The sequence below is a fragment of the Mytilus trossulus genome, chromosome 1 (assembly GCF_036588685.1).
Source record: "Mytilus trossulus isolate FHL-02 chromosome 1, PNRI_Mtr1.1.1.hap1, whole genome shotgun sequence".
NCBI classification, from domain to species: Eukaryota; Metazoa; Mollusca; class Bivalvia; order Mytilida; family Mytilidae; genus Mytilus; species Mytilus trossulus.
Window position 1 is genome coordinate 62,533,959 of NC_086373.1, and position 15,878 is coordinate 62,549,836.

The 15,878-nt window shown below is 30.0% G+C and overlaps 1 protein-coding gene across 1 annotated transcript; it reads left to right on the plus strand.

Moving 5' to 3' along the window:
* The first annotated feature begins 202 nt into the window (after nt 1-202).
* Nucleotides 203-14,632, plus strand: LOC134686118 (dolichyl pyrophosphate Man9GlcNAc2 alpha-1,3-glucosyltransferase-like). Its single transcript, XM_063545824.1, has 14 exons — nt 203-393; nt 2,253-2,337; nt 3,134-3,223; nt 3,829-3,917; nt 5,012-5,091; nt 5,538-5,602; nt 5,991-6,173; nt 6,427-6,562; nt 6,842-6,927; nt 7,589-7,673; nt 8,718-8,788; nt 9,145-9,213; nt 10,262-10,397; nt 14,423-14,632. The coding sequence occupies exons 1-14, from the start codon at nt 312-314 to the stop codon at nt 14,630-14,632; spliced, it is 1,467 nt and encodes a 488-aa protein (XP_063401894.1). The 5' UTR covers nt 203-311.
* The last annotated feature ends 1,246 nt before the right edge of the window (nt 14,633-15,878 follow it).

The following is a 15,878-nucleotide window of genomic DNA, read 5'->3' on the forward strand; positions in this document are numbered from 1 at the left end:
TTTAATTAGTTAAAAATAATCAATTGCTCCCCTTGTAATTTTTGTTGCGTATCAACTATTCAAAATGATATGCATTTGAAAACTTGTATTGAAATTGTTTAATTTTTGTTCTTTCGAATCATATATCTAGACGATATTGTTAAATGGAGTTTGATAAAATAAAGGATCCATTTAAGAAGATCTTTTAAACAGAGATACAAACGGTGTAACCCAAATCAGCATCACCACGCTGTTTAACACAAGTAACTTTATCACATTCAAAAAAGCAAAACTTTGACCCCGAGGAAATTTCGTGGCAGGTGCCCGACAGAATGAATAATATAGTTTATGTTGCTATTGTGTCTTTATATGCTATTTTTATAAGATGGTGCATTTCCTTGAACACATACTCAGGTAAACCCGATATAATTCGAAACATCTACCAATTTCTAAATCTCTTTTTACGATGAATTTGTTAGGAAAATACAAAGAACGGTATTTTTGCCTCTAATTATTTTTGTTTATATTACTCCTCATATTTAGCAGCCTTTTATATACATATTCTATTTTTAGGTCAACAATACTTCACCATTCTAGGAGCCAATTTTCTTTTTCAGAGTGTCGTAATGGGGGTACCTTTTACAGTAATTCTTCCAACGAAATAATATGAACTGTAGTTTTTGCAGCAAGATGATCAAATGTACACTTTCTTTTAGATGATACAGAAATCAACTGATTTGACCCATTATGTAAAAAATTTCCCAGAAATATGATCATGATGATAACGATAATTATTTGAGACCTTCAACTTATCACAATAAGGATATGTTCATGGTAGATTATAACCAATTTGATGGCAACTGTAGCTGATAATGATTGTTTTTCGCTGACACATAAAGGGAATTTCAACCCTCTATGAATTGTATTATACTTTTATTGACTTGCAATGATTCATGTTACAATCATTAAAACAATAGACAATATTTAGTAGCACAAACACATTTACATTAAATTGGTGCATACAAAATAAGACAATTAAATGACAATAGTTAAATTGATTATGATTCTAACATGATGTCCTTCAAACGCTTTGAGTACACACCCGTGGTAAAATATGAATATATTTCATGGGCTGTTCCCATTGTACCCCCACGTCATATGTTTTTTTATGAATGAGCGACTCGACGTCATAGAACAATGACGTCAGAAAATAAGTAATTTACGGGAAAATAAATGCTTGTGAAACAGAAAATCATCACAACAAAGAAACGTAAACAAACGATGCTAAAATGGGATATAAGCGATTTTTTTTAAACATATAAAACATATAATTAAATAATCATGTTTAAATTCATCCAAAACTATCTAAATACCTTATTGTTAATAGTTTATATACTTTAAGCATGTCACTAATTCTGTTTGCTCCGTTCTTTTACGCCAATCTAATAGTGCGTTTATTTATGGGAACGGCAAATATTTGCCTCCAGCTAGAGCGCTTCGATCCATAAGAATTGCCGTACTTGTCCTATTAGAATCAAAATAATTCATGGGGGCTTGAATATATCTAGATTTTACCACGGGTTGTCCCTTTATGCCGATATTTTACCCCTCGCTATCGCTCAGGGTAAAATATTTGTCATAAAGGGCCAACCCGTGGTAAAATCACGATAAATTCAAGCCCCCATGAATTATTTCTTAATTATATTAGAGTGACAGTAGTATTCACAGGGAAGAAAAATAATACTGTAAAGTATATTTGATTCGATGATTTTATGTTTTTGAATGATGAAAATACATTAATTGAAATGATTTACCAATGTTGTCTTACTTATACAGGAAATATGTAGTTTTACTATAAAATAATGTAAGCTTTCTTTCCTTGATGTTTTGGGTATAGGATATATGATATTGCTCACTCAACACATGATTTAGGTTCTTTCATTATTTATATTGTATTGTCTTAACAGTCTGTTTATGTAGTATATACATATATAGCTGAAATTTGAAAAAATGAATACATGAATTAATTATTTGTTGGAATAGCCTTCAATCATGATCATGGAAAAAAAATGTGTAAAAAGTAAGAAAGAATACATTTTTGAAGCCCTCTTTAACATGTTAAATACTATTGTTTGGCATCACAAATAGAAAATAAAACACAGTGTTTACCATAGCTATAGCTGAAACCTTAAAGATTATATGTTATCATAAATTTTTTGAAGAACAATACATGTATCATGAATATTAGCAATTTATTTTTCTTGTCACAACAGGATCTGGAAAGAAACCAATGTTTGGTGACTATGAAGCACAAAGGCATTGGATGGAAATTTCATACAATTTACCAGTTCAATCATGGTAATTACTGTTTAGCTAATGAATAAAGGGACGTTAGAGATATTTCCATGAGACTACAAACCCAAAGACACACAAAACAACAAAAGACATGTAAAAGTCAACAAAAAGTCTTTATCTTCTATCAAATGTGTTTACATTAAGGAAAGCTGTTGTATATTTGCTTGCTTCCTTGTAAGATAATCCATCAATAAAAATGTCCCTAAATGACAAATCTCTCTGAAATCTCTAAATGAATAGTCACACTGTCTGTTTGCTCCTATAATTGCTCCTGTAATTAGAGATCCCTTATTTGTGGTTGTCTCCCTTATGCATGTTAGGAGGGACTGACATTAATTTTTATTGACAATGTATAGCTAGTGGAAAGATCAAAATGTATCTGTGTTTAATGTGTGTTTCAAATCACTTAATTATTAAATTAAATTTGTTGTTAAGCTAAGTACTTTTGATACCAGTAGTTATTTTCCAATAAAAATTTGTGAAAAATTTTCAACTGATTATGCTTTGAGTGGGCAAAAGCCAATTTTGTATGGCATAGAACCATTCTAAGATTGAAAAAGGAAAGTAATTTGTTTAAAAAAAGTGTAATAACAGAATCGAATCAATAATTGGTAAATGGACTATTGGTAATTAACTACGAGGAATTGAATTAATGCCTGATTTATTTCCAACTGCAACCATATTCTCTTCATTTTTAACTTCTTTTTTCCATCCTTAGGAAATATTTTAGATTGGAAAAAAATTGGCGTTTTAAAAACTGTATGTAATAAATAACTGATATTCATCCCTTTTATTGCAGGTATACCAATTCAAGTGCGAATAATTTGATGTACTGGGGACTTGATTATCCACCTTTAACAGCCTATCATAGTTGGATTTGTGGGTTTTTGTAAGTTAAACGACTTATTGTAATGTAAAAAAAAAGGGGCTACAATATTTAAATGTTATGATAGTGTAAATTGATTTGGATTTGTTGCCTATGAATTTCACAGTTTTGATTTGTCTAAGCAATTCGTAATACTGTATTAATTGTAAAAAAAGCTACCAGATGACTTTAATTTTAAAGACTGAAGTTTAAAAAAGTTTTGCTGTGGGTTTTGACAACAAATTTTGTTTATGCTACTTCAGTTGAAACATATATCTTCGTGTTGTATCAAATATAACTTTGATATCAAATACACATAAAGTATACTTTTTTCCTATTTTTTAATTGCAAATCATATTTTAATAATTATTTAAACATTTTTCTTAATTATATTGAAACTGTTAATCCATGAATTTATGTAATTAATCATCATTCTAAATGTTTTGAATTTTGCACAAAGATATTTTTCACAAAAAGGACTGATAGCACATCAATTTATACCTTTATTTGAATGCTGTATTCAAAGACCTGTATTTCATTACATTTTCATTCATGTATGATTAAAAAATTGATAATTATAACAGTTTAATAGAGAAACACATTTTCACGTTATATTTTTTTTATCATAGATCACATAAGATAAATCCAGAATGGGTGAAGTTGAATACTTCAAGAGGATATGAGAGTTATGAACACAAATTATTCATGAGATATACAGGTAAGTCAAAAACTATTTATAGAAGGTCAATGATATTTGGTACATGTATGCAGTGTATCAACATTGTCACATCCCATTTCCATTGAAATTACTTGGCCACTCACCCTCAGTCATGGTCTAGTGACATTGAAACTTTTGTTTAGATTACATGTATTTACAGATAGTTTTAGTTTTAAATTAAGTTGAGGCCAATACAAAGCTGTCAACGTCTTTAACATTTTCTGTGTTTTGAGATAAGGATTTTTCACCCTTTTCTGTCACTTAAAGTTTGACAATTCATGTATTGATACAACACATAGCAATGGAAAAGGTACTGCCATTGCATGAGAGACACAGAAAGAAAAAAAATACATATAATATTAGGAGTTTCATATGGTTGCCAATGAGACAATTGGCAAACATCTAGATGTGAACAATTACAAATCACTTTGTTGCCTTCAACAATTTAGATGTCTGGTCCAGGTTGACACCTTACAAGAACATGAGGAGCAAAATCTATATGTATTATTAATTTCATTGCATCACTTTATGATTATTATTATATATTTCCTCATAAAATTACTAAAGGGGTGTGTGTAGGAGGGATCCTGATCCCAATTCCCGGGCTTAAAAACATGAAATCCTGAGGTCATAAATTTAACCTGAAATTCGAAAAAAAAAAATCCCGGATCACAAGCTTAAAAACACCAGATTCCGAAAGTCTTGTAGGCTGTAAAGTATATAAACTTGTATTTATGTTGTTGAGAATACATGTTCAAAGACAAGGGAATGTTGCTGGTGTGTGAATAAATCACAATAGACAAATCTATTACATGTATTATGGATACCGATAATAATGTCACAAGAACTGTACATTTATGGAGACTACAGTCAAATACAGACAGAAAATTAAAAAAAAGTATAAACTAAAACATAATCTCATGAAAAAAAGCAAAGCAACAACATCTGATTCATTGGTTTTAACGTAGCAGTATGTAACATCTCTTTATATTTTACTACCTTTCTTATAATGTTGGTGGTCTTTTTTATTCATTATATAATTAGCATGGAAATTTTATTTTTTTCACTACATTTTGTTTAAATTTCTCTTTCAGTGCTTTTTGCAGATGTTGTTTTATTTTTCCCAGTGATATTTCTGATCTTTAAACAGATGAAAATTGGTGAGATTCAAATGGTAATGAAAATGTGCCATTCAGTAAAGCTAAATGGATTACTATACATGCAGCTATATGAAACCAACAAAATTATACATTATTAAGCAATTTAAAATGTGTATTCATTATTTTCTGGAATACCATGTCAATTTTTGCAGAATTGGTGGGTACAGGTAAACAACGAGTTTAATTGTTCAAGGAGTTCATATTTTTAAAGGCTTGTATACAGACTTTGCCAAAACAAAGAAATTAGAATCTATCTATGGAAATGGAAAGAGAACTTATGTGTAAAAAAAATCAACTAGCAGACAAGATTGCATTTTGGCCCATCACAAAATATTGTTCAATTTTTTAAGTAATCATGGCAATTGAAGATCATAAGAATTAAAATTTTTAAGATTAATCTTATTTGTTAAATGATTTCGTTTTAAACCAAATTGTTGAGTGACAATTCTTTACATTGCAGATAAAGGCAGCTATGTTAACACTGATGTATCCAGGATTGATTTTAATAGACCATGGTCATTTCCAGTATCCTTTATTACAACATATACGGGTAATAAAAACATGAATGTACCCTGCTTTGTATTTAAGGCTTCCTTGATGAGTAAGACTACCTCAAAAGACTAACTCATAAGAAAACAGGCAGACATGTCTCTTGCCCTTCTTCTGCAAGAAAAAACATGGCAGAAACTTAAACAAACAAAGCAAAAACAATGTTTTGTTTGAAGTATTCTAATCAAAACATGCCTGGCAATTTGAATTTTGAAGTTAAAAAATGTGCATTTTATGCCTAAACACCCTGTATAATATTCAATCAGGTTAAAATATTTATTTTTGCAGTATTAAGAAATTATAACAAAATAAAAAGAAAAGTATAGCCAAATATCATGAAACAAGATCCTTAACTGTAAAACAGATACAATTGCATAAGTTTAGGTTTAATCTTATTTGGGATTCTGTTTTTGAGCCAAGGTCGTGACCTCCTAGGATCAATTGCATTTTGTTTGGCCTTGAACTATAAACAGATGGAACTTTACCATGCACTTCCATTCTTTTGTTATTTACTTGGGATTTGTTTCCGAAGTAAGAATCAAAATGGGTAAGTTTAATATTAATTATTGATTATGTATAATAAGACAAGAAAATTAAAATTTCAATGGAAAAGAGTGAAGATTTTATATGAAATATAGAGTCTCATTTTCAAAGAGAAGTTGACTGAAACTCTTGTGGCTATTCTTTTTATTGTTGCATTCAATTTCAACAACAACTATTTCAGAGAAAATGACTGTACAGAGAAAATAATTGCTGTAATTTAGGGGATGAATATATTTAGAAAGCTTTTATTTTTACAGATTTTTCAGATTAATTAAGATAGGATTGGCTGTTATTACAACATTTGTTCTGTGTTGGCTGCCATTTTTGTCCAGTGTAGAATCAGCAATACAAGTATTACACAGATTATTTCCCTTTGCAAGAGGTTTATATGAAGTAGGTTGTATTTCTAATACAAATATATTTATGTATCAATTTACGATAAAGGTGACTTATAAAAGCTTCCTAAAATGACAAGAAAAACATTGTTATTCTTTTTTTTCTTCTAAAATTATAACTAAAGATAAGGATTTAAAATAGGAATAAAATGGAACTTTTGCATTTTAATATTTTTCAGTTTGAAGGAAAGAAATAGCATTAACTATTGTAAAGGACAGAATTGTCATTGACTATAAATTTAAAAAGACCTAAGTTTTTATTTCATATATTTATCAGGATAAAGTTGCCAATTTCTGGTGTACACTGTCACTTGTTATAAAGCTGAAAAATCTATTGACAACAGATCATATAATACTTTTATGGTAGGTAGTAATTATATTTTATATATTATTTAAAATACTTGCCCAATTGACAGAAGCAAAGGTTACTATTTGAAAGGATTTATATACAAAGATGAAAACAGGTAAGCATTGCAATTTTGAAATTCAACTAGGAGCAGTGAACAATCAACAATGTAAAACAAAACAAAAAAGATTCTTCTCAATTATTCATTCTAATAAACAGACTTCAACACATTGTTATGACATTCAAATGGAAGATTGAAGAAAAATAAACTCATCATAGATACCAGGATTGAAATTTTGTATTTGCGCCAGACACTTGTTTCGCCTACAAAAGACTCATCAGTGACGCTCAAATAAAAAAGTTAAAAAGTCCAAATAAATTATGAAGTTAAAGCGTATTAAGAAACCAAAAATTCCTGAAAGTTTTGCAAAAAAAAAACACACAAAAAACAAAGGTTTTTGCATGAGATGGTTAAATTATGAGAAAAAAAATGTTGATAAAATCTCTCCTGATCTGAGGTCTTCTGACCTTAATTTTACAGTCCATCACATAAACATTGTATGTTGATTTCAAGTGCTTTCAAACTCTCTGTTTGCACTAGTTTTATGTGTGTCATCCTTTAGTTTTACAGATCAACTATTTTTTTTTTTTTAAATTTGAAACATTCTTTTCTTTTAGTTTAGTATCAACATTAGTAATGTTACTACCATCATCTTTGGATCTGTTAATAAGACCTAGTATTCAAAGATTTAAATTAGCTTTAGTAAGTATTAATCATGAAAAGTATGATAGTCATCAAAGAAATTTTCCGAAAATGAACTCAAGACGGTAAAGTGATTAAATGAGCATAAAGCCAGTAAAATCAAAGTTAATCAGTATTATTTTATGTTGATGCATTTGTAATCATCATGTTTCTTGTTAATATATCCTTAGTCTGTATTTCTAAAATCATATACTTATTTCAGTGGATACTTTGTTCCGCGCTTTACCCTTTCTAACTCGATTCACGTTGATTTAATATTGCAATAGTTAAATATTTTTGATTTAATAAGACAAAGGAAGATCCAAGTATTAAATTTTAGCAACAAATTATATTCGTGTTATTTTCTTCTAGCCAAAGTCTCAAAAATAAATCCCTCACAAAAATTGATTGGTTTACAGTAGTGCAACACCAAGCCAGTTGTTGTCAAATTGTCATTTCTTTAAAGTTTACTTATGCTTGCAATGCAATTTAATCATAGACGGCTGTTTTAACCACCCAGTCAAAATTTTATATGCAGAAACCTGTTGATGTGATATGAAATTAACCCTTTTGTGTACTAGATCTTCCACCGTAGCTTGAATTTTTTTTTATACATATACAACTACACAAATTTGCAGTTGTATAATGGTATGGGGTGGGGGGGGGTTGTTGTCAGCATCATTGTTAGTTTCCAAAGCCATTTGGTTTCCAGGCAAAAGAAGAGAGGTGAAAGATACCAAAGACATGCACACTCATAAGTCAAAAATAAACTGACAACACCATCGCTAAAATAAGACTTGCACAAAAAACAACATAGAAAACTAAATAACTTGAGTATAATTGTTTGGATCTTGATGATATTAGACCACAAGGTTAAATAGCACAAAAGGAAAGTTTAGATTGATTAATCATTGTTATCTATAATGAATAAACCACTGTTAAGAAAATTTCAACTTGAACACATTATATTTGTTGACATTCAATTAAGCACATGGCTAGAACAGTATTGATTATTTACTGTTATTCTTTTCAAGATATCAAAAGTTCTACATTGTTTTTTTGCAGATAAATTCATCTTTAGTATTTTTCCTGTTTTCTTTTCAAGTCCATGAGAAAAGTATATTAATTCCTGCAATGTGAGTATTGTCATTCTTATTTAACAAGCTTGTTGAAACAAATATTGCTATGGATGATATTAATGATGGCTCTGAATACCAAAAATAAAGCTTTTTATAACATGTACACTTACAACAAAGGTGCTTAAAAATACTTTTGACTTGTAATATAAAGTTGATTGATTTTAAAGTCAGAGCATTAGAATTATTCATAATCAATAATGCAGAGCATTTCTGCTTATATTCTCTTGTTTGCTATTTCAAATATTATCTACCAAATTCAATAGGATACCTTAAAAAAAATCATTATTTTGTTATAAGTATGATATGTAAATGATGTAAAATCTAAAATGATAAATATATTTGTGTACTTTCAGAGTTATTTGTTTGCAGATAAATAAAGATCCATTTTGGTGTGTATGGTTTGGAATATTATCAACATTCAGGTAATTGTACGAAAATAAATCCTTCATGTCATTAGTACTCGAGGAACCAAAAAATGATTTGAATTGATACCAAGGCAAGGACAGTTTTAGGGCAAAGTAATTGTTAACTTAACTCCCCTTTTGAACACATGATCATGATACAAAAAAAGTAGATGTCATAATATATGATTTACATCATGTCTTCTTATTATAGTTATTGATATAATTTAAGAATCTCTGTGGTCTTATGGTGGCATGCTCGCCTTGAGTGCAACAGGTCCAAGGTTCAAGCAAGTCATAAAACTTTCGAGTCAGTTTTTTGTACTCATACTCCAAAATCAACCAATCAAAATGTTGAATTTCATGTTTTGAGCATGATTTTGTGCTCCTAGCATTAAGCAAAGTTTAATAACTTCAACCCCTGAAAGTGAAAATCGTCAATATCAAATTCGGCCTCCATTTGTCATCAGTATCAACATATTAAAATTCGAAAAGTTTAGGTTGAATGGTTCATGAGTAAATGTAACAACATGAATGGAAAGGCATTTTTCGATCCTTCAAGAACCATAACTCCTTAACGGTAAAAGTCAAAGTCAACATTATTGAACTTGACCTCCGTTTTGTCATCAGTAACAACATATTAAAATTTGAAAGCTTCAGTTGAACAGTTCATGAGTAAATGCATGGACACGCCCGGAAACACCATTTTTCAATCTTTCAAGAACCATAACTCCTGAACAGTAAAAGTCAAAATCGTCATTATTGAATTTGACTTTCATTTTGTTGACAGTAACAACAAAGTAACAGTTTAAAAGCTTTGGTTGAAAGGTTCATGAGTAAATGCATGGACAACATTTGGTTGCCGCCCACCCGACCACCAGCGGTACATCCTCAAATCAATAAAACAATAACCAACATTTTTGTCACAAAAACCTGTTATAATTGTTCTAGTCATGAAGATGCATTTAACTTGCAGCCGGATATTATACAACCATTCATCATCATCATAATTGGTATTTAAAGTTCAAATAATTACCTCAATAATAACCAAAAAAAATATCTTTTTCAGCATGTTACCACTTCTTATAAAAGATGGTTTGACAACAGCCTTTATTGGATCTTCACTGTTGTATTTAATTTTATCATTCACATTATATGACCTGGTGCAATACACTGGATGGAGAAAGTCTCTACAAAAATTAATGGTAAGGTCAGAACAGTTTCAGCATGTTAAAATTACAACAAAATGCAATCTACACTTTTTCTTGACAAAAAAATAATGATTTAAACAGAAATTATACCAAAAGTTATTACCAAAAAATTAGAAAATAACAGCAGACAACACCAAACATCAACACCTGACTCAAAAAATAAATGGTCTAGGTAGCCTGACATGGTACAGGTACACACTAGTATGAACTAGTTTTCATTATCTAGATCTGTATCAGTATGAAAAGTTTTCTGAAATCTGTGTTTAACAGTAAACAGAAAATAAAAAGCATACTCTTATTATTCATCAAGTCATATTATATTCATCAACTTTGATAGTATTGAACAGTTATATCAAACATGATTTGCATTCATAGCATGTACATTTTGTTTTTATGCCCCCGACATAGCGGAGGGGGCATAAAGTTTTACCCTTGTCCGTCTGTACATCCATATGTCCGTACGTCCAAAAGTTGGTTTCCGTTCTCTAACTTTACCGGTAGTTTGCCTCAACCAAATGTTATAAAACTTATACACAATGCTTATTAATAATAAATACAGATCGGGTTAGAATTTTGGTGGCATCACTTTAACGATTCTAGAGTTATGCCCCTTTACCAATGGAAAAATGCTAAACTGTTTCGTGTTCTCTTACTTAAGTTTGCCTCAACCAAATGTTATGAAACTTATGGTGTAACACTACTAATTTGGGCCCGCCCAGAAAGCATGCACCAAAAAGTAGTACAAATTTAACACAAAATAGTTCCTATGCATGAGTGTAACTTTCAAAATATGTAGAATATTTAGGTCCTTTTTAAACATGTACAATCAAATAATAAAATTGAGAATGGAAATGGGGAATGTGTCAAAGAGACAAGAACCCGACCATAGAAAAAAACAATAGCAGAAGGTCACCAACAGGTCTTCAATGTAGCGAGAAATTCCCACACCCGGAGGCGTCCTTCAGCTGGCCCCTCAACAAATATATACTAATTCAGTGATAATGAACGCCATACTAATTTCCAAATTGTACACAAAAAACTAAAATTAAAATAATACAAGACTAACAAAGGCCAGAGGCTCCTGACTTGGGACAGGCGCAAAAATGCGGCGGGTTAAACATGTTTGTGAGATCTCAACCCTCCCCCTATACCTCTAGCCAATGTAGAAAAGTAAACGCATAACAATACGCACATTAAAATTCAGTTCAAGAGAAGTCTGAGTCTGATGTCAGAAGATGTAACCAAAGAAAATAAACAAAATGACAATAATACATAAATAACAACAGACTACTAGCAGTTAACTGACATGCCAGCTCCAGACTTCAATTAAACTGACTGAGAGATTATGATTTCATCATATGAACATCAGACACAATCCTTCCCGTTAGGGGTTTAGTATCATACCATCATAACATATATGAGAAGAACATAATCCGTGTCGTGCCAACAACTGGTTTTTGAATAAATGGTTTATTTCAATGCCAGATCCATTTGTATTGTGATCCTCTGATTTTTAGGAGGAGAGTCACGCTAAGGTCACTTTTCAAACAGAAAATATTTGGGCGAATTGATTCTTGGAAGCAAGCAATTAAAATAAGTTAGCTTCTTCTGAATGTGGACAAATTAAAGAATTTTTTCAGGAAAAAGTATATGTAATAATAAAAACTATCCATTTTGTTTTTAAAAAGACATATGCTTTATTTTTTTTTATTTTGAGGTTTCATATGACTTAAACTCTGACAGTTTAAGTTCAAATTTGGCTTCACTTTTACAGTTCTTGAGTTATATCCCTTTATAACTGTATATTCTAGCTATGGACACATTCCTCATTTATTTTAAATAGAAATAAATGACATACACACAAATCCATATATTGAAATGACTTTAACCACACTTACCAGCTTTTGTATTAAAATTTTATACATTTATTCATCTTTGTCATTACATATAAAGATGCTAAAAAATCATAGCTGAATTAAAAATGTTTACTCTTCATAAAAAAAACTCTGTGTGAGGTAAGTGTGACACACAAAAAGTTGGGCAGGCATCACATTTATTTAGAATTCAGAACAGACATGGGGTAATCGTAATCAGTAATCGTAATCAGCTGTAATCGATTACATTTTGTCATGTAATCACATGTAATCGGTAATCATTCATTTTCTGATTACAAGTAATCGGAATGTAATCGATTACATTGCAAAAAACAGGTGTAATCATGATTACTTTTAGATTACATTTATATGATTACTTGATGATTACAAATTTTAGAGACATAATTTATTTTTAAAATAAATCATGCTTGCACATTAAACTTAGGTTTACAATGTTTTACATTGTCCAATTGTCATTGATCTTTATTACTGTTTGAAAAAGTTTTGTATAACTATGGTTAAGATTTGAGATTGATTTAAGATTTAAACTATTTAATTAGAAAAAAGTGAAACATGTTTATTTTCTATACTTCAGTGATCACACTGGTTTAAACTAGAATTTTCTTAGTATTAACTCTTGCATTGAAATCTACTCACTAGTTATTTTCACTCTTTTTATTGGATATTTAAATTTTCTTTGTTGAAAGATTTTATTTATATTATAAGTCTATAACTAAGCTTTTATCTTTAATTTTTGAATTGGATGTTATGTTGAAATTTATATAAAATGTCTGCTTTGAAACACTTTGTGTTTCCCGATCATGCACCAAATTCTGGGACTGTGAAGGCAAAGTGCAAATATTGTCCAACATACATCTCTGGCAATGCCAAAACAACATCAAACTTTGTGACACATTTAAAGGTAAGTTAGTTTAAATAATTATTGAAATGTTGAAATATTATCATGATTATTATCATTTCTTGAGAGACCAAAATTTAGAGCAAGGGTATCAGGTCTACAATTTGTACTTTATAAATATTACAATATTTTATGTTTTCATTGCTTTAAACATCTATATAAACTTTGAAAATACTTCCAATTTTTAGTTTACACAAAATGTTTTTTTTAAATGTTCAATATTAAAATATGTTATATAATTGTGCATGCAATTAATATTAGCAATTCATAACATTATTTAATAATGCAATTAACACAACACATTTTTCTTACACCTATTGATTGTCATAAAATTTTAAATGGGGATTAACACCTGTAAAAACATGTATACATGTCAATTATGTCCTCAGGTCAAACACAATAAGACTACAATGTACTTGATCATTAATTAGTCACTGTCTGTTTAATTCTTTTTATAAATAATAAATAAATAACCATGTTTTTGTTTTCTTTTACAGAGAAAGCACAGAGACATTTTCATTCAAAGTAAATCTGAGGATGGTACACAGGATTGTTCAGTTTCATGACACCAACAAAGGGGAGGAAAAAGCATATCTCAGGTGATATTGTTAAAATGGAAATTTCGCAATACCTTCTTGAGCCATGTGATGATGCATGTGATCCATTAAAGTACTGGAATGACCATACTGAGATATACCCAATACTGACAAAACTTGCAAAGACTTATCTCACAATTTCTGCTACTTCTGCTCCAGTTGAACGACTTTTAAGTGTTGCTGGAAAATTCTTTAGGCCAGATAGATGCAGACTTAGTGATTCAACCTTTCAAATGCTGCTGATGATAAAATGCAATGAAAAATTTGCAATTGCATAAAGGACTTATGGCTGCATTATCAAACAGTACAAGTATCACTTTACTTAACTTGTATATATTTATGATATTAAAAAAATTCTATAGATTTAGTTTGTTGATGTTGAGTAAAATATACAATGTAATCATAAGTAATCACAAGTAATCATGATTACAATGGAGAAAAGTAATCTAATGTAATCAATTACATTTGAAATTGGGTGTAATCATAATGTAATCCATTACATAAAATAAGCAAAGTAATTGTAATGTAATCGATTACATTTCAAAGTAATCAACCCCATCCCTGATTCAGAATGACATTGTGAATGTAAACTAATAATAATATTTACCTTGATTTTTTTTTCCATTTCAGTTTTTAGTATCATTACTTGGAATGGCTGTTTTAACCATAGGGAGTTTGACAGTAAAACCACCAGTTCATCTTCCTGACTTGTTTCCAGTTCTAGTCTCAGCTTATTCTTGTGTTCATTTTGTGCTATTTTTAGTGTATTTTCATTACAGACAATTCACACTTGCAAAAGACAGAGTAGATGAAGTTTTATTGAAGAAAAAAATGTCATGAAAAAATGTTATATATTAAAATTCTCAAATACAGTTACGTTATTAAAGTTTAGTTACTAGAAAATTTGTAATCAGTTTTTTGTAGTGACCCGCCCAGTTAATCAAAATTATTAACTGCTGAAAATGTAAAAATCAAGTAATGATCTATATTAGACTGTGATTAATGCCATAAACAAATTCTTAAAAACATCTATATAGATATAGGAAGATATGGTATGAGTACCAATGAGACAACTCTCCATAAAAAAAAACAATGTATAGAAGTTAACCACTATAGGTCAAGGTATGTACATATATTGGTTAGACTGATTGATCAGTAAACGAAACCAAGATAATCTTTAAACAGTATATCTGAATTGGTATTATAAGTTACTTCAATAATATTTCATGCAGTCCTTTTTGAAGTTTATCTATTGTACTGGTATTTTTAACACTGGTAGTTAATAGTTGCATGTGATGAAGTATATCAAGAGATAAGTTTTTAATGAACAATAAAAAGAAAAAAGGGCCTAAAATATAGCCTTTAACCTTAAGTGATAGTGACTTGATTTTCCATTTTTAGCCCATCTGGTCATAGGCATTCTTTGTTCCTTATCTGTAAACATTTTACAAAGTTCTGCTATAAAACTACTGGGCTAATTAAAAACCAATTCTTCAGAGAACAATTGAAGGTCTTTCCACCTCGATAATAATGAAATTTAGAAAAAAGATGTTAGAAAACTCCTTGTTGATGTAATTTGGAACCTCAAACTGATATAAAAAAATAAGATTAATAGGTATATCCAGAAGACTCAATTGTTTCATAATGAACAAGAAAGAATTTAAAGCAAAGGTCAAAATCTAGAACGTTAAGTTGACCTTTGACCTTGACCTCAAATGCAAGGTCATAGGTCAGTGACCTCAAATCAAAAGACCCCAGGTCAATCACTTGCATGGTTGTGGAGAAATACCGATTTCAAATACAAAAGGGGAGAAAACTCCTATAAGGGTTGACCAAAACACTTCGACCTTATTGGGTTGAAGTTGCCCCTTATTGTAAACTGTAATTTGGCTAACACATCATATCATTAACTGTCAAGTTTCTTTTGAATATAGATTACAAGCAAATTCCTAAATTTTGAATATGACCTTGACCTTCAACCTTGACCTCAAATTCAAGGTCATAGGTCAGTGAACTCAAATAGGAAAGCCCGAGGTCAATCACTCGTATGGTTGTGGAGGAATAATGATTTCAAATACAAAAGGGT

Bases quoted from the DNA above. Each gene is read 5' to 3' on its own strand.
- LOC134686118 (XM_063545824.1), top strand. From the start codon at position 312: ATGAATAATATAGTTTATGTTGCTATTGTGTCTTTATATGCTATTTTT. The intron at 3,224-3,828 runs GTAAGTTAAACG...TTTTTATCATAG, and splicing joins AGTTGGATTTGTGGGTTTTT to ATCACATAAGATAAATCCAG. The intron at 3,918-5,011 runs GTAAGTCAAAAA...TTTCTCTTTCAG, and splicing joins ATTATTCATGAGATATACAG to TGCTTTTTGCAGATGTTGTT.